Below are 18,796 nucleotides of genomic sequence, written 5' to 3' on the forward strand. Positions count from 1 at the left end.
GTCTTTTTGTAATCTTTTTTATTAACAATTATGATTTGGATCTAGAGGTCCCCCAAAAGCTCATGTGCTGAAGACTTGGTCTCCAGTGCAGCAATGTTCAGGGCTTTTGGGAGGTGAGTGGGTAAGGAGGGCGCTAACCTCATCAGTAGATTAATCCATTAATGGATTCATAACTTGAATGGGCTACTGGGAGGAGGTGGCAATGGTAGGCAGGTGGAGCATTATTGGAGGAAGTAGGTCTCTGGGGGCATGCCCTTGGGGAATATATCTTTTCCCAGCCCCCACTTCACTTTCCATCTGCTGTGAGCTGAGCAGCTTTCCTCCACCATGCCTTTCCGCCATGATGTTTCTGCCTTGGAACCAGCTGACCATGGACTGAAACCTCTGAAAATGTGAGTCAAAATAAACCTTTCCTCCTCTAAGTTGATTTTGCTCAAGTATTTGTCATAACAATGAAAAACTGACTCACACATTAATCAAACAATAATATTAACCAAATAATAATATCTTCATAATGATATTTTATTAGATAATAATAATGTTAGATGATGATCTTCATAATGTTATTATGAAAAAGTTCATACACACATAAAAGTAGTGAGAATAGTGGTAGAATAAATCTCATGTACCCATCACCCATGACCAGTCCTGTTTCGTCTATAGTAACTGGATTACTTTGAGGCATATTTCAGGCATCATGTCAAACAAATACTTTTTGACTTGCATTGCATTCATAGGAAAGATGAAAATTAATTGAAATCATAAGGAACTCCCATCTAGGGTCATTTCCCAATTAGTGGGAGGTTTTGTTGGGTGGAGGGATGAAAAACCTTTGAAATCATACTGTATGATCCTTCAAAGCAAGCAACAAGGCAGTATTGTGTGGAATGTCAGCAGTGACTTTCCAAAGACCAGAGCCTCTGGGCTCTTTGGAACAAAGATGCATAAGTGGCAGCAGCAGCCGAATGGACCAACCCCTGAGTGCCTTTTTCTTCTGTATTAAATTCTGTATTTCATGCCCAGACACATGCCCACCCCGCACCTCTCACGCCTACCAACAAGCACGCACACAAAGGGAGTGACACCCCTGCATACCTACTCACGCCTGCTCTCACTCACCTGCCACTGCCTGGCTCTGGCATTTGCTTTCTAAACACACTGGAGAGCTGAGCGCCCCAGGCCTGGAAAGCCTTTCTTTCTAAAGTAGCACATTGCTCCGCGGAGGCTTAAATCTGGGACTCCTGGAGGGATCACCACAGGATGATTCAAAACATACAGCCCACAAGCACTCAGTGTGCCAAAACCCTCCTTTGGGGTGTCAGGTTAAAAAGTGTTAAAGAACACCACACAATGGCCAATGCTGTTTATGCTGATGATTATCAACACCGTTCACATGCTTACGATCCCATATGGGGAACACTTTCCTGCCCACACAACACTTTGCATTGCTCAGGTATCACCCTGTCAATTTCAAAGCACTTAGCACACAGTACTCAAACCCGGGGATATGAGCAGAGCTTGTTTATCATCCACTTTGGACCATGGGAGAAGAAGACACTAGACAGAGAACCAACATTTTCCCTGGGTTCCTTTTACGCTCTGGGTGAGGTGTGGCCTGCTGAAGTTCTCAAAACAATCCTATATAGGATTTATTTTTGTTAACTCTGTTACAGATAGAGCATGAAGTTCAGAGGAATTCAGTGATTTTCCCAAAGCCTCAGAGCTAGTAAATGTTAGATCCTGGATTTTAATCCAGGTATTTCTAACCACCAAGTTCGTCGCCTTCTTTCTCTTATACTAATTCCCAATTTTTCCAAGTCTGAGAAATTGCCCCTCTCTTTAAATCATTTTTATTTTTAATTTTTTCATTTTGAAATACTTTCAAACTTATTTTTTAAAACTGATAAAAATAGCACAAAGAGTTCTCATATACCCTTAGCCCAACTTTCCCAAAGATTAACATTCTATATAACCATAACACAATAAACAAAATCAGGAGTTTAACCTTGATATAAGACTTCTAACTAATCTACACACCTTATTCAACTTTCTCATGCCTTTTATCTGATCCAGAATCTCATCCAAATAACACATTGTATCATCCCTCCTTACACTCCTCTAATCTAGAACAGTTCCTCCATCATTCTTCATCTTTCAAGATCTTGACACTTTTGGAAAGTATTAACCAGTTACTTTGTAGAAGATCCCTCAACTTGGACCTCTTTTTTCTTGGGGGGGGTATATGTGGGATGAACTCAAGGTCACTCGACCATGGAGCCACGTCCCCAGACCTATTTTGTATTTTATTTAGAGACAGGGTCTCACTGAGTTGCTTAGCACCTCACTTTTGCTGAGGCTGGCTTTGAACTCACACTCCTCCTTCCTCAGCCTCCCGAGTCACTGGGATTACAGGCATGTGCCACTCAAAAATTCCACAAAACCTCGAATGACTATAGTTATCCTTTAAGTATATGTTGATTGAGAATAAATTCATTGACATTGAAGGATGCTTCTGATTTGGCTCATCATGAGGCTTCCCTATACTTGAAGGATAGTTTGCATATCTGTGAGATATTTGTTAGATAATGCCAGGTAATGCTTGAGCCTATTTAGTGCCGCCTATCCTATGACACGTAGGCAGCTCCTGCTGTGGTCAACAGCCCAAAGATGTACACAGACCAAGGCAGGAATCCTCGGTTTGAGGACCATAGATGGAAGCAAAGTCAGATAACAACATCAAGAGCAAATGTTTATTGTGCGTTGTGATTTTCCTACATGTTTTCATTCCACACTGTGCTTAGAGTTTTGCATGCAAGGATCATTTGAACCTCACAACAGTGTTATTATCATTCTCATTCCTAGGGAGGAAATTAAGATTCAGGGTCTGTAAGAGACTCACCCAGGTTTGCTCATCTGCACAGCAACACTGGAATTTGAAAGCCTGAATCTGAAAACCTTAAGTGTAGCCTCTTGGCTAAGGTCAATGTCAAGTGTGAAAGTCCCATGTTCCTACCCACCATGCTAATTTTTCCAAAAGTGTCTTTGACTCTTTGTTTCCATGGTTCCTGTGCCTGGAACCATCTTCATTTCCTACTTTCCAAACTCTTTCCCCAATTCGGTCTTTACTGTTCCGCTCTAGGGTTATTGTTCTAGGGAGACTTCTTTTTTTGGAGGAAGGAGAAAATTGATTTCTGCCAGCCCTGGCTCCTGTTTCTCCCTCTGATATGGCACAAATTAGAACAACTGAGGTGAAGGGATTTGAATATTCCTGAGTTCAACCTCCTCCTTTTTATAAACGAGGAAATAATAACAATAATGACTAACATTTACCGAGTGCTTTCTGAGTGGAACGTGACATGTGACATGTCATTCAACTCTCACAACCACCCTAAGAGAGCAGTACTGCTACTGTTGAGGGAGAGACTTCTAGAACTCATTCATCTCAGGATGTTCTCTCCTGCCTGGCAGGGATTCCACTCCCTGTCCTTGTTGCTGTTAAGCAGAGCCATGTTCCTAGATACAGCCAGGGAGTTGTAGGCAAAAGCAATGTGTCATCCGAGTGAAGCACTCAGTCGCTGGTACTTAGCGAGCTGTGAGGGGCGGAGCTGTTTACCATCTGTTGCTCTGCTCTGGGGTTCTTGGACTTCCCCAGGGAAGCCCCTGATTTGACTTCACTCAAACACCCTCTGAACATAACTCAGGAGTTGGTTGGCGTAGTCAGGGAAATTAGCATCAGCTGGGTAACAGACCAACACCCAAACCTCAGCATCTTAAGGCAATCAAAGTGAGCATCTCCCTCATGTCACAATCCCGTGTGGGTTAGACTCCAGATGGTGGCTCTACCATCTGGAACTCATAGCTCTCAGATCACCGAGGCAGGGAAACAGAGAGATGGAAGGGTCACCCCTTCCTGCTCTGCCCTGGGTGATACAGGTCACTTACTTCTTGGTCATATGGTCCTGAGCACTCCCATATAACTCCGCCCTCCTCCTCCAGTGCCTACACCCCTCTTCCTTATCTGTCTGAGCACCTCAGCTCTGACGGGCACACTCTTATCCCCCTTGGCTACCAACTAACACACAGTATTCCTAAAGTTATCATCTGTCGTGGAATTGCCAAAGCCAGTGGTTGAAGATGCGGATTTCAGGACACCACCCTGGGACCTGGCCTGGAACTCTGAATGTCATCCCTTTCCTGAGGTATTTTGTAGAATCCACAAATGTTACAGAACTATTTTAAGATGTGCATCCCAGACCAGCATCATTGAAACTTCAGTCATTTACATTTTTAATGTGATCTACTTATACCATCATTTCTTTCAAATTTAACACTTGTCTCTATGTGTCTCACAATATTACTTCAATACACTTATCCTAAGGGAGACTTTCTATTACTAGTGAAAACACTGGTATTATTTCCCATAAATAGAATAAATAAACTATAAGACTTCCTTGCAATGAAATATTAGTACTAAAAAAAGTACTCTCAAGTCACAAAACAGAAACAAAAAACCACGAAGACGTGGAGGAAACTGAAATGCATATTATTAACTGAAAAGGCAACCTGAAAATGCTATATGACTATATGACTCCAACCACATGACTGACATTCTGAGAAAGACCAAACCACATGGCCAAGAGTTTAGGGGTGGAAGCAGTTCAGTGAACAGCTGGATGAGCCAAGAGAATTTTTAGAGCAGTGAAACTGTTCTTTTTGATCCTATCATAGGGGAGATAAGTCATTAAACATTAGTCAAAATGCTTGGAAAGTACAAAGCAAAGAGTGGAGACTAATGTGAACTTTGGACTTTGGGTGATAATGATGTGTTGCTGAGTGTGGAGGTGCACACCTGTATTCCCAGCAACTTGGGAGGCTGAGGCAGGAGGATTACAAGTTTGCGGTCAGCCTCAACAACATTAGGAGACCCTGTTTTAAAATAAAAAGAAAAAAGAGAGCAGTGAAGCCGCCGGCACCTCAGCTGCCGCAGATGATGGAAGGGAACGGAAACCGCCATGAGCACCGCAGCAATTGCGAGAATGAGGAGGACAACAGCTACAACTGGGGGGTCTTGCTAAGTTGCTGAGGCCAGCCATACTTGTGATCCTCCTTCCTCAGCCTCCCAAGTCACTGGGATTACAGTGGTTTGAGTACAGTCAATAACACTGGAGCCAAAAAGAAGAAAAAGAAACAAAAGCAGAAGAAAGAAAAAGGCAATGAGACAGATTCAACCCAGGATCAGCCTGTGAAGATGAACTCTTTCCCAGCAGAGAGGATCCAGGAAATACAGAATCCATTGAGCCGTTCTCAGTGGGTCAGGGACCTGCCAAAACCATGGAGGAGGCCAGCAAGTGAAGCTACCAGTTTTGGGATACACAGCCTGTCCCTAAATTAGGTGAAGTGGTGAACACCCATGGTCCTGTGGAACCTGACAAAGACAACACTCGCCAGGAGCCCTGTACCTTGCCCCAGGCTTCGCCTGGCACACCTTGGACCTGGGAAACAGTGGTGTGCTGAAGGAACTCTACACCCTCCTGAATGAGAACTATGTGGAAGATGATGACAACATGTTCCGATTTGATTATTCCCCAGAGTTTCTTTTGTGGGCTCTCCGGCCGCCTGGCTGGCTTCCCCAGTGGCACTGTGGGGTTCGAGTGGGCTCAAGTCAGAAACTGGTCGGGTTCATTAGCGCCATCCCAGCAAACATCCACATCTATGACACAGAGAAGAAGACGGTGGAGATCAACTTCCTGCGTGTCCACAAGAAGCTGCGCTCCAAGAGGGCGGCTCCAGTCCTGATCCGAGAGAGAACCCGGCAGGTTCACCTGGAGGGCATTTTCCAAGCTGTCTACACTGCCGGGGTAGTGCTGCCAAAGCCCGTGGGCACCTGCAGGTACTGGCATTGGTCCCTAAACCCACGGAAGCTGACTGAAGTGAAGTTCTCCCACCTGAGCAGAAATATGACCATGCAGCCCACCATGAAGCTCTACCGACTGCCAGAGACTCCCAGAACAGCTGGGCTGTGACCAGTGGAAAAAAAGACATTCCAGTAGTGCACCAGCTCCTCACGAGGTACTTGAAGCAGTTTCACCTCACGCCAGTCCTGAGTCAGGAGGAGGTGGAGCACTGGTTCTACCCCCAGGAGAATATCATTGACACTCTCGTGGTGGAGAAAGCAAACGGTGAGGTGACAGATTTCCTGAATTTTTATACACTTCCCTCCACCATCATGAACCATCCAACCCACAAGAGTCTAAAAGCTGCATATTCCTTCTACAGTGTTCACACCCAGACCCCTCTTCTAGACCTCATGAGCGATGCCCTTGTTCTAGCCAAAATGAAAGGGTTTGACGTGTTCAGTGCACCGGATCTCATGGAGAACAAAACGTTCCTGGAGAAGCTCAAGTTTGGCATAGGGGATGGCAACCTGCAGTATTACCTGTACAATTGGAAGCGCCCCAGCCTGGGGGCTGAGAAGGTCGGGCTGGTGTTACAGTAACCAGTCGCCAGTGAGATTCTGGTAAAGCCACTGAGAATTCAAACCAGGGAATGGAACCCTACCACTTGTTGGTCTAATTTTCACAAACGTGAGAATCCCTGGCAAAGGGAACAGAACTGAACCGGCTTTACCAAACCGCCAGTGAACTTGACAATTGTATTGTAATGGCGTGGGCTGCGTGAAGTCACTTCTGGACGTGTCTCTGGTCTCCCTGTTTTCCACTTAATCACATCCTCATGCAGCCGTGATCAAGGGAATGTAACTGCTGAAAACTAGCTCGCGATTGGCATATTATGGAGTTAACGGGTGAATAAAAAAAAGAATTAGCACAAGGCCCTGGGTTCGATCCCCAGCACCCCAAAAAAAAAAAAAAAAGAATTATTTATATATATATATATATATATATATATATATATATAAATAAAAGAAAAGGGTTGGGGATATAGCTCAGTGTACTTGTCTACAATGTGTGAAGCCCTGAGTTCAATACCCAGTACCACCAAAAATGACTTATAAAAAATTATAGTAAGATAATGAAGCATCCATGTTGGTTAATCAGTTGTAACAAATGGACGGCTCTGGTAAGAGATGTGATGGCAGGAGGCAGGGAGTGCATAGGAATGCTCTGTACTTTCTGTTCAATTTCACCCTGAACATAAAACTGCTCTTAAGAATAAAGTCTACTAAAAATAATAGTCACATAAATATAAACAAAACAAGATGAGCTAGTTCCAGCTGGATATTGGTGTGTGTCCAAAGGCTCTGAGTCTGGCACCTCCTCTCTTTGTTTACAAAAAATCTTGACAGCATTAGGAAGGTGTTAAAAGGCATATTGTTACTACAAGGAGATGTTTCCCCTGGACAGAATCACAAGGCATAAGTGGAAACTGAAGAGGAGTAACGTTCTCAATGCAGATCAACATTATTTAACATCGCTGGGGGGTTCTGTCCCATCCCAAATTTTCTGAAACACTAATCTAGGGATGACCCTGAATGTAAGCACCTTGCTGTCATATGCTAGGCAAGCATTTTTACTGTCACTTCCTCTGCTTGTTCCTCAGCATGCTTAGTCTGCTCTGAGCCTCTGGGGACTCAGCATCCAGGAAAGTGTCTTCCTGCACAGTTGCTGCCAAGCAGAGAATACTGCTTAATAAAGATCTGTCAGACCCGATGATGATGGAGATAGATAAAGACAACTATATTGGGAGCAAAGGACTCAAAAGAGGATAGGACAAAGTTCAGATGAGTCAGGCAATACAGAGGCAAGAATGTCTGCTGAACAGAGATTCTGGATCCAAACACACACTCCTGATGGTCAGGCACAAAATCAACTGGGATTTTACTGTGATCCAAGCATATAAACTGTCTGATTGTTCAAGGCTCCAGTCAGGTAGTAGGAAAAGCAGTTGTGTGATCCACCAATGGGATGGGGGTAAACATCACTTCCCTTTCATGAGCAGCTGTTGTATATATACCTATATATACCTCAAGTATATGTAACTCATGTCAGCTGCTTACAAGTGTTCAAACTCAGTATTGCATCCCTGTTTTATGAACCATGAAATCTAGGTCTGGGGAAGTTAAATAAGTAGCCCAAGATCACCCAACTGGGAAGAATCCAAAATGGGAATGAAATTCATACCCTTCTGACCTCAAGGCCTATGTCCTTCCCATCATTCCACAATAGAATGAGGGAAGGTCTGTTGTTGGCCAAGTGGTTTCGAGCTGGGATGATGACCATTATGATTACTAGGACAAGAATCATCACTATCTGTCATTATAAAATGAGGATGGATGGGATCTCCAGCAATCATTCATATCCTGCTTATTTGGTATTTGAATTTATACACACACATCACACAGGTACACACACACACACAAATATATACTTTCTACCATGATATATTAGGAACCAAAGATAGCACTGTTAATCTGGAATGAACATGTGCCAGGAGAGCGGAAAAGGATTAACAAATACTAAGCCCCTACTGTATGCAGAGCCCTCTGCTAGACACTAGGGTAGCTTCAAGAGGGTTCTTTGGATGTTGATTCTCTTCAACCACAGCCAAAGTAATCTTTCCATAAAGGGGGAAAATGATTTAATCCGTCCTCCTTAATTCTGTGGATAGACCCTGGGGAAATATTTATGAGAGCAATTAGCTGGGTCCCAAACTGGGGACTGTTTGCCCTCTTATGGTACAAAAAGCCGCTCCTTGGAGCACAAAGTTGGATAGAAGTTAGGTTCCCAGATTTTCCTTTTTGACCCCCCTGCCAGGTTGCATCTACCTGGAACTCAAAACAGTAATTTATTCAATTTTGTTATTCTGTCATGAAGCGGTATCCCCTGTGTACACCCTTTTTTGCTCTTACATACACAGAGGAGGTATCCAGTGTGTTCTATATGTAATATACTTACACAAAACCTAGCTTACATACAATGCATCTCATGAGGGGGGTGGTAGGTGGCTCAGGCCATACAGTATTTGCTTGCCAGCTCCTTTACATCCGGGCTCACTTCCAACTTGGCTTCCTTCCCAGCAAGCAAGAAACAGTTCACTGATTCCCACACTTCTTTGAGTATCTTCTCCCCCTTTTCAGTCTCCTTCCCCTCCCCCAGCTCACAGAACACAGCTGGGCTTCTCCAACATACCAGCTGGAAAAGAGAGCAGAGAGAGACCCCCAATATATTTCCTTTCTTCTCCCTGGCTTTTTAAAATCCATATTTCACAACCTCCTGCTCTACCTGCCTTATGAAGTAACTATTTGAGAAACTCAGCTAGAAGCCACACCCGATAAATTAGCTCACCACTCCAAGCTGCTGCAGGCTGGCAAGTGGAGGATCACTCCACAGTGACCACTTTGTGGCAGATGGACAGACAGTTGATTGCAGAACTGCTGGCTCCACAACTGGCAAGACATCAGGTGTCTCCCCTCCACCCACAGACATCAATGTTTTATTCATGTGTCATGTGACATGCACACATGTAAGTGATAGATATGTAAATCTGTGAAGTAGCCGGGAATCTGACAGTGGGGTTTATACCACATGTCCCATACCATCTCTCACTAAGCAGAGCATTGGTAAGGGCCTTGAATAAAGAAAGGGTCCTTGGAGCTTCCAGTTTAAGTAGGACCAGGATCAGTAGAAATAGAAACTAAAAGGCAACAATGGAAAAACTGAGGGCAGTAACTAGTTCCCTCTTTTCTGGGTTGGTTCTCTCTCTATAAGTCCATGTTGGTATCTGTTGCCTATTGGCCATGAAGGACTTGCTCTCCTATCATGGTGTGTGCATAGCAAAAATTCACAGTCTCAGAAATCATGTGACTGTGGATAACTTGGGACTCTATAAACACAGGACAGAGACTGTTCTTTGGAATCTTTGCTGAAGTCACATTTGTATATGCCATCTAATCCACACACTGGAACGACGTGTCCTGGCATGAGATGGGCCCTTTCTTTGGTGAAGAATAAAGGGTCATTTCTTTCTGCTTAGATTAAATATTTCTCCAGACCCCCCAAAAATCTCATTTATGAACTTCAAACTCTCATGCTTGAAGAGATCTTGAGGGTCATCTAGTCCTGGTCACCCATGTGATTCCCCTTCTGAGGCAGCCTGTACTGTCTTGGGACAGCCTGGATAGAAAGTGCTTTCTAATATCATTAACCAAGTTGACTTCCGGGAGATTCCCTCATCGGCCAATGCGTGGCCCTTTGTGCCCGCATTCTGCAAAGCAACTTTCAGCTTTTGACACTGTTGAATATTTTTCTCCTAAATGTTCTTTTTTTTCCACTTCCCCTGCCCCTGGAGCTTCCTATTCAATGAGCAAATGTTTCAGTAATTATAAAGCGTGAAGCAGATGCCAGGACCTGGGTTGAGAGTTGATGACCCAGTGACAAACACACACACACAAGTCACTTCCTCTTACAGTCCCTTTGCAGTGCATCGCCTGGGCCCAGGCAGGAGTGCCCCTAGCTTTAGAAAACCCCACTCTAGCCCCTCATCAGGTATATATCTCCTGCAAGGAAGGAGCCTGGGGGGTCAGATAGTCACACCCCTCTTCAGGAATGTGCCCCAATTACCTGGGACCCTGGAATTCCTGCCCAAACAGCCTAAGCCTGATGCCAAGACCTGGAAGTTTCTCTTCTTCAGGTCCATAAACTTCCCTTTTAGGACAGGGGAACAAGGTAAAGAACCACCATTCAGGAGATGGTAGGGACAGAACTTGGACAAGCCCACTTAAGCATCCACATGTGTGCATCCAAAATTCCTCCAAGCAGGATAGAGTCAGTGGTAGAAAGAGAATCAGAGTGGCCTGTGGACCACAGGCCAGGCATTCTGCCTTGGCTAGCAAAGAATTCAGACAAACCAAAAGCTCCAGATTCAAGCCTTTCAGATGGTTTTGAAGGTACATTTGTCAGGATAGAATGATAGACTGTATTGCATTTACCAGTTTTTCTCAGCTGAGCCTTGTGCAGTGGTGCATACCTATCAATCCAGCAACTTGGGAGGCTGAGGCAAGAGGATTGCAAGTTTGAGGCCAGCCTCAGCAATTTAGTGAGACCCTGTCTCAAAATAAAAAAATAAGAAAGGACTGGAATGTAGGTTGGTGTTCAATCCCTAGTACTGAAAGAAGAGAGAGAGAGAGAGAGAGAGACAGAGAGAGAGAGAGAAAGAGAAAGAAAGAAAGAAAGAAAGTTTGGACATTTCTTTTAATACGTGGACTTCTGGTATGTGAGTCACCACTTGTCTTGCCCTAAGGCAAGGTGCAGGTGCAGGTCTGTTCTTTGTACAGACAGACATTAATGACACAAACATATAAAGAAATGTGAAATAACACCACAGTGCCTACAAGAATAAGTAAGAATAAGTATAGCATTTGGGTCCTTCCTAAAATCCTCTTGATCCATTCCCAGGGCTTTCATTGCATGTTGGGGTCTCCAGAGTTCCCTGAGCCCCACAAAGCCTTTCTCCTAACTCCAAAATAACCCAACACACTGACTGAAACATCCCATAATATTCTTGCCTCCTCTGAAGGCAGAGCTCCAAGGAAGCCAGACACAGACGAATAAGAAAGGCAACCAAACCCATTAACTCCTCCATATACATCTTCTGCTTTCAATTAGATCCCAGTCAGGTCCTTCCACCTGTTCCTGACTGCCACAGTAGAAAGCATGCTGGTACCCGCCTCCAGGCACTGCACATGTGCCCGGCCTGGGAGGTGGTTTCACCTCTTTGTGAAGGTACCCATGTGACTCACATCTCTTCTTGCAGCCTAAATCTGATTTTTCTCATTTGGTCTTCAGCAACAACAGCGAAGCTTCTCTGGCTAGTTGGGGAAAAGGTAGCAAATTCCCCTGCTGCCCCACCCACTAGCCGCTTTTAAACGAGCCTTTCTTTCTTGTACTAGTATTACTGTAATTCACTGGGGCCCGCCCACTGCGTGTTCTTGATCTTTCAGTGCCTGTGATGCCTGGGATAGACAGTGACATCCTAGAGGGCAGGGCCACATCTGCTGTGTCTCTAGCCCCTGCTCTGCAGAGCAACAGGCACAGGTAGGTGCTTAATAAAGACTTTGGTGGTTGAAACAGATGAGCATCACACTGTGTCCAAAGTATTATAAGTGCAAAAACAAAGCCATCTGTGACCGTAGCCAGCCTCCTGCCAGCCAGTGAGCTGGGGCACGCTTTTTCAACAAAGCAAGAAGAGCACTCTCTTGCATCTGAGATGATAATAACAAAAATGAAACACTGTGACAGCACCACTCTCACAGTTGATTTGATGCTCAGGATAATCTTATGAAGTAGAGAATATCATTATTTTACAAATGAGGAATCTGAGGCACAGAGAGTCAGAGTAACTTGTTCAGTCCCACAACAGACCATCTGGATTCAGAGGTCTCAATTTAATACCATGGTACTCTTGAGGTGGACTAGGGCAGCTTCAACCACAAGTAGAGAGTCAGGGGGTGCCAACTGGGCTCCTGCCTGACACTCTGATGGATCCTTAGTCCCTGTCATCCATGAATGAATGACTGAGAGGAGAGCTGCTACTCAGGAACTACCCAGAGTGGAGCCAAGTAGATTCTCAAAACATTTGTTCCCACCCCAGCCCTCTCTTTCATCCTGAGTTCTCATCTGATTTTCAAACACATCAACATTGTCCACATTCAGGCTTCTGAGCTTGCTGTGGCCTCTGCCTGAAGTGCCCTGGCCCTGTCTGTACATGGCTGGTCCTTCTCATCATCCAGGTGTCAGCTCAGAGCATTCTTAGAAGGCTTTTCCTGATTGCCCTATTTACTGCGGTGGTAACCCTCCCATCCTGTTCCTTGCATTCGTGACTAACTTACTTTCCTGAATTGGTTTCATCTCACTTGGTCTCATCATGGCACCCTGGACTATCTGAAATAACCTTATTTATCTGTGTGTTTACTTATCTAGTTCTGTGTCTCCACTAGAATGGAGCTTCAGGAGAGCAGAGATCTCATCTCTTTTGTTCAATCCTGGAGAGTGCCTGGAACAGCATCTGGCCTACTGAAGATTCCCCAGAAATATCTGTTAAATGCATGCATGCATGCAAATTCCTTTGTAGGTATGTACAAAGGTGGAACAAGCTGGATCTCACCACACGTATTGCAAAACCTTTGCAGGAAGAGAACAAATCTTCATTTGTCTTTTAATTTCTACATCAGTAGCAAATTAGTAGGGTGGTGGGTAGGAGGGGAGGTTTCTAGTTCCTTTGTTTGGGTAGGAAAAGACCAATACATTCAGCTACTGAGATTGCAGACTGCTCTCCCTCCAAGACCATGTGTAGACTATTGCTGGACAGCTCCCTCTCCTTCCCGCCAACCCCACCCCCCCTGCACCTCTCTCTGAGAATAAAAACTGATACACAGAAATCTCATGCTGCCCACCTACCCTTCTCCCTTTCTTTGCTTCTCTGTCTCCATCTCTATTTCTCTTCCTTCTTTAGAGTTTTCCCTATCTGTTCTCCTTTGTCTCCCTTCCTCATTGAAATGCTGTGACAAAATCAAGAAGTGGAAAAGTGTGTTCTCCACATCTAATTACTCTTATTACCACTATAACACAACCTCATTAAAACCTCTTGGTTTCTGCACAAAGTAAATCCCCACAACATAATAAGCACATGTAGGAAGTGCTTGATTTGATCCAGTCTCAATGTAGACACGGCCCCTTAGTCCTCCCACATAGTAAGAGAACCCATTGGTGCTAGCTTTTTAATCCAATGCTTTATTTATGACACATAGTACAAATAATGAACAAGAAAGCAAAGCTCCCAACCTCTGACCAAAGCCTGTATCACATGAAGGCATTTCACATATTGCTAATGATCCCTTTCCTTTTCTTTTTTCAATAAAATACAGCCTTTACAGGGTCAAAATGCATGCTCATTATATATTGATCTTTCCCAAGGTATTTTTACACTCATTATCTTCTGGTCCTTCCTGTAAGGAATGGAAAGGGACAGCAAATAGGAGCCTCATAGAAGTTGGAAAAGAGGCACAGAGGCATAAAGCCATTTGAAGAAGTTCACACAGCAGGTGAAATATTATCCCAGGACACATTCCAAATCCTGCTGTTTTCTGCAGACAAGAGTGCTCTTGCCAGAAGGCATACTTCCAGCAGCCCCGGTGACATGCACACCTGAGCCAGCCCATGTGGGAGAAGAAAAAATCACTTAGGAAGTCAGGAACCTAAATAATCCTTTCTTTTGGAAAAGATGAAGCTCCTGATTGGGAAGATCCTGACCTGGGCAATCCAAAGTGAGGCTCACTCTCTCCACTCCACCCTGTAGCATTGCCAGAGGCTCATCATTGGCAGTGGAGCAAAAGGCTGGAAGAAAGGTGTGGAGCAGGCATCCTGGACCTTCTCACCTAACAGGAGTTTTCAATTCTGGGCAACATTTCAATTGGTACTTCAGGTAATCCTAGTGACAAGGAGGAGGAACCCAACCCTCAGCTCTTCAGAGACATTTATTCATCCTGAGATTTATTTACTTTCCCTGAAAATTCCCAGGCTAGGCAGCCCCAGGCATCATGGGTCCTTGAAGTGCTTTGTCCATTCAGAGCAAAGAGAAAAAAATGAATGAAAATATCAACTAAGCCTGCATTGCACAGAGCAAGCCCTCAACAAGAACCAGGACTGGTCAGGAGCACTAAGGTGGCATTCTATTTCACTTGTTCAAGGCACACCCAGAAGTCTTCCCTCCACTTCAGGAAACTACCAAAGAGGAGGCCGAGGTGAGCAAAAGACCCTGCTCATGTTGGAATTGAATGTTCCTTTTCCTGCATCACTAATGAGATCAGGTGAGCCTTTTCTATCTGGGATTATCTGGAAACTATTTTCACAATTCATGACTTCTGAAGATTGTACACATGCTATCCAACATTTCAGACACTGGATTGTAAGTGGAGTAGCAAATGGGGTGTCTGCAAAAACCTGAATGGACAGAGTAGGGAGGACCTGCCAGATTTGAGAAAGGTGTCCTTCATGAGCTGCTTATCGTACCCTATCCTGGGTGGGGAAAGTTTAAAGGTCACTCTTTGTCAATGTACATTAGGCCTATGAAGGGGAATCAATATGACAGGATTCCCCACTTCCTTCTCCAGGTCCCTTAAACTCACTCTTACCCAGATTTGCCTACCCACTTTCAATATAGGAAAACTTGAGACCACCAAGAAGTGTTTTAGAAAACTGAGATAGTCTCAAAGTGGGAAAAAAAAGACTTAACTGGATATCAACCTATGATAACAGGGAAAGAGAACAAATTCTTGGCACACGTTCAGAGAGGGAAGAAGTTTGAAAGGATGGCTGAAGATGATCTGGGGAAGATGTTACTGGCAAGAAATCAGCAAAAAGGATTTCTTGGCAACAGGCCTGAACGTACCACCAAGTCCCTTCATCACATTGCTTTTGGATCTTTGATTAAGAGTGATGTTTATGGAATTTTTTGGATGCAGTTGAAGTCACTAGTATTGAGAGGAAAATGCAAAAACCCAGAGAACACAGAGCCACCAAACAGCTTCCATCAGAAACCAGACATCTATTGGACAAACTTCGCTACAAGAAACATCACTGAGGAGCTCTTAAAACTTACAGTCCTTGACACTGGCAACAGCATAATGGCTCCCAGAGCAAGCAGGTGAGTAGCAACCTGCAGGACCTGGAGATGTCACAAAGAAGGGGGAAAGGACTCACCTGTTCTGGTCCCTGGAAGCAGATGCGGCAGAGCGGAGTCCTCATACCACTGTCCAAGCTACTGCCCAGTGAGTAGCGGTCCTCAGCCTTCTTACAGAAGTCATCTGAGGAGGCACTGCTGAGCAGCGAGGCAGGTGGCTCTGTGGCTTGGCTACCCCAGTCATCTTCCACAGAAGAAGGTGGCAAAGGTGGTGGAGGTGGCAGAGGAGGGGTCTCCCTGCCCACCACTTCTCGAGGGCCCCTCCAGCCTGCCCACCCTCCGGTGCCCAGAGCCGGAAGGGTGTTGTTGTTGGCCGCCACACCGGGGGGCTGGGGGTCGCCGTGCATGGGCAGGGGCGCTGGAGTGGGGCGCCTCAGTAGGAAAACCTTCAGGTCATTGAAGAGCATGCGGCAGCGGCACTTGAGGAGACCCTGGTGGCGCAACATCTGGGGAGCTGGGGTGCACAATCCACAGCAGTACCAGCCACAGAAGCAGTAGCAGCACCACCACCACCAGAGCAGCCCACCCAGGGGCATCAGCATGTGCCCACAGAAAGCAGAGAACCCACGAGGGTGGCTGAAGTCTTTGAAGAGGTGGATAGGATGGGGCTTGGGGTCCACAGTGTTTCTGTGTTACTGGAGGAATCTCCTTTCTTACTGGTTCTTCTTACAACCCCTGCAAGCAGCAAATAAATTGCTCCCAAGACTGAGAACTGTGAGTCACTGATTCTGAACTCTACCTGAAAAATGCAAAACAAAAAAGTTTTCTTGCCTTTGCAGCCCAACCCCTCCTCAGACTTTGCTCAAAGTGTCTCCTTTCTGTCTTTGACCCCAGGACTCTGGAAGGAGCAGGGGGACTGAAGAAGTGTTGACGCTAAGCTGCTAGAAACTTAGGATCAATGTCTAATTTTTAAAAGTTCCCCAGGAAAAGATTACTGGTTTTTCTCGAACCCCTAGGCAGTGGTAAATCCCTTTCTTTTATATAAAAGGGTGGGGAAGATTATAAATCACATTTGCAGTGGACTGAGCTGGGTTTCCAGAAAACTAGCTCAATGAAGAATTGAGAGCTGCATGTGTGAGAGAGAAAAGGTAGTTTTCCTCAGGTAGTAGGAGGGAACTGGTTGAGGGGGAAAGGTGGGTGAGGAAAGGAGGCTAGAAGAAGTTTTAATTCTCCTGGGCAGAAAACTGGGGCAATTAACCCCCCGGAAGCACCAGAGTTGCTTTAAGAACAGTTGGGTGGAGGAGAGAAGGTTGCAGGCTAAATTGGGCAAGGGGGTTGTGCTTTGCCTATGCAGCCAAAGGCTACACAGAAGAGGGGAGAGCCAATTTGGTGAATAGAGGTGGGAAAATAGGGGGTGGGGGAGAGGAAAGGAAGGGAGAAAAAGAAAAGATCCTTTAACCCTCACAGGGCCACGTCCTTCTGAGAGTGAAGATCCTGGCTAGAGGAAGGGTGTGTATGGGGTTGGGAGAAGAGAAGGGGTAGAAGAGGGGCGTGTGGGAGGGGACGGGAGAAAGAAATAGTTACATTATCTCAGCCCCTAACCCACTCCTGCTGCAGTCTGTAAATCCGCGGCCCCCTCCCCTTGGTTCCATCAAAGGTCCCTTTGGGCGAGGTGGGAGAAGGGCAGATCCCGGCGAGCGAGTGGCCTCGCCTTCTTCTCCTCTTCCTCCTCTGGGTCGTTGTCACCCTCCTCTTGCTCTTGGTCTGCCCGCACCCGCCGCTGCTGCTGTGGCGGCAGAGGCGACTGCTGGTCGACGTCCGGGTGTCTCCGGGGCGGGGGCTGCTCGGGCTCGTCCTCTGGCTGCTGCCCGCCGTCCGGCGCGGTCGCGACTCCGGGCTTCATGATCCTCCTCCTCCTCCTCCTCTTTCCCGGGGGGCCGGCCCTGAGCCCCCGCGCCCGGGCAGTGCTGCCATGCAACCAGAGGCGAGGCAGGCGTGGGGGTGGGGGCGGTTGGGGAGTGAGGAGGGGGGATGATAAAAAATGAAATAACACTAATGTAATAATTCGATTCTCAAATAATCAGGAAAGAGTGCTTCTGGTGGGTGGGGGTGGAGGGCGGCTGCCAAGTCTTCTCGGCAGCTCTGCCCCCGCTACCCCCACCAAGGGCGGCCTCGCCGGCTCGGGGCCCCCACCCCCACCCCGCCCCTCCCTCCTTTCCGCTGCCTCTGGCTGGCTGGGCTCGCTGTTGCTACCTCTCCTCGCAGATGCAACGAGGTAAGGCTTGTTTGCGGTGCCAGCTGAAGGTGGGGAGGGGGAGGCGAAGCAGTGTGGCCGAGGTGGGAGGCAGCCGGCACTTGGCTCCAGCTTGGTCCTCGAGACTCCCCCAAACCGTGTACAGATATATCTCTTATAAAAGCTGAAAGGAAGCAAATCAGATTCCAGGCTGCTGCCAGGTGTTGTCTTCCGCCGTTGCTCAGCACCCGCCGCCGCGACTGCTGCCCCCCTGGCTCAGTTCCCAAAGGGGTGGTGCTGGCAGAGAGGTGGCGGGGCGGTAAGCTGGCGGTCCGAGGACTGGAAACAAGGTTGCTGGAGCGGAGAAGGCTCCCAGCGATCTCCACCGCCGCGGCCGAGGCCGCCGCCGCTGCATTCAGCACCCGGGGCGAGTGGACAGCTCCCACCCAGACCCCGCGCGTCACGCTAGTGGGGGCCTGACGCAGACGCCGCGGAGGGATGGAGGAGGGAAAGGAGACGAGAGGGAAAGAGGCTAGAGGGAGAGGGAGCAGGAGGAGGAGAAAGGAACTGTGCGAGGGAAGGGGATAGGGAGGGACCAAGGGAAAGGGAGGTAGCGAAGAGAGGGAGGGATTTAGGAAGGGAGGGAGGAGGGAACGAAGTGAAGAGTGAAAGGTAAAGGCAGAAAGGTAACTGGGATGGGGGGAGTGATTCAGGTACCAACTCCTGCATTTCCATCCAGGTGGAAACTGTCAGTATGGATGGTGCCGTTTGTAGGATTTCTGCCCATTTACTGTCACCGCTGCCTTCAATGCACGCACACAGAGACAGCTACCTCTCAACCAGAGTCCATGTCGGTGTTCATATAAACATTTAAAGTAGATATCCGTCTGCAAGCTTCGGAAAAGATAAAGTTTTGTGACTTCGGTATTG

At 46.5% G+C, this 18,796-nt stretch overlaps 1 protein-coding gene across 2 annotated transcripts in view; it reads right to left on the minus strand.

Annotated features, from left to right (window-relative positions):
* The window catches only part of Marchf4 (membrane associated ring-CH-type finger 4), a 103,892-nt gene extending 85,569 nt beyond the window's left edge, over positions 1 to 18,323 (minus strand). Inside the window, exons 1-2 of one of the 2 annotated variants that reach the window (XM_047542837.1) lie at positions 17,887 to 18,323; positions 15,714 to 17,600 (exon numbers count right to left, since the gene is read on the minus strand). In XM_047542837.1, coding sequence (XP_047398793.1) covers positions 15,714 to 16,235 — 522 coding nt within the window. In that variant the 5' untranslated portion in view covers positions 16,236 to 17,600; positions 17,887 to 18,323. Of the gene's footprint in view, positions 1 to 15,713 lie in introns of both variants that reach the window. The other variant, XM_047542838.1, reaches the window with a different exon arrangement.
* Positions 18,324 to 18,796: the final 473 nt, after the last annotated feature.

Source organism: Sciurus carolinensis, chromosome 3 (assembly GCF_902686445.1).
Source record: "Sciurus carolinensis chromosome 3, mSciCar1.2, whole genome shotgun sequence".
Classification (NCBI taxonomy): Eukaryota; Metazoa; Chordata; class Mammalia; order Rodentia; family Sciuridae; genus Sciurus; species Sciurus carolinensis.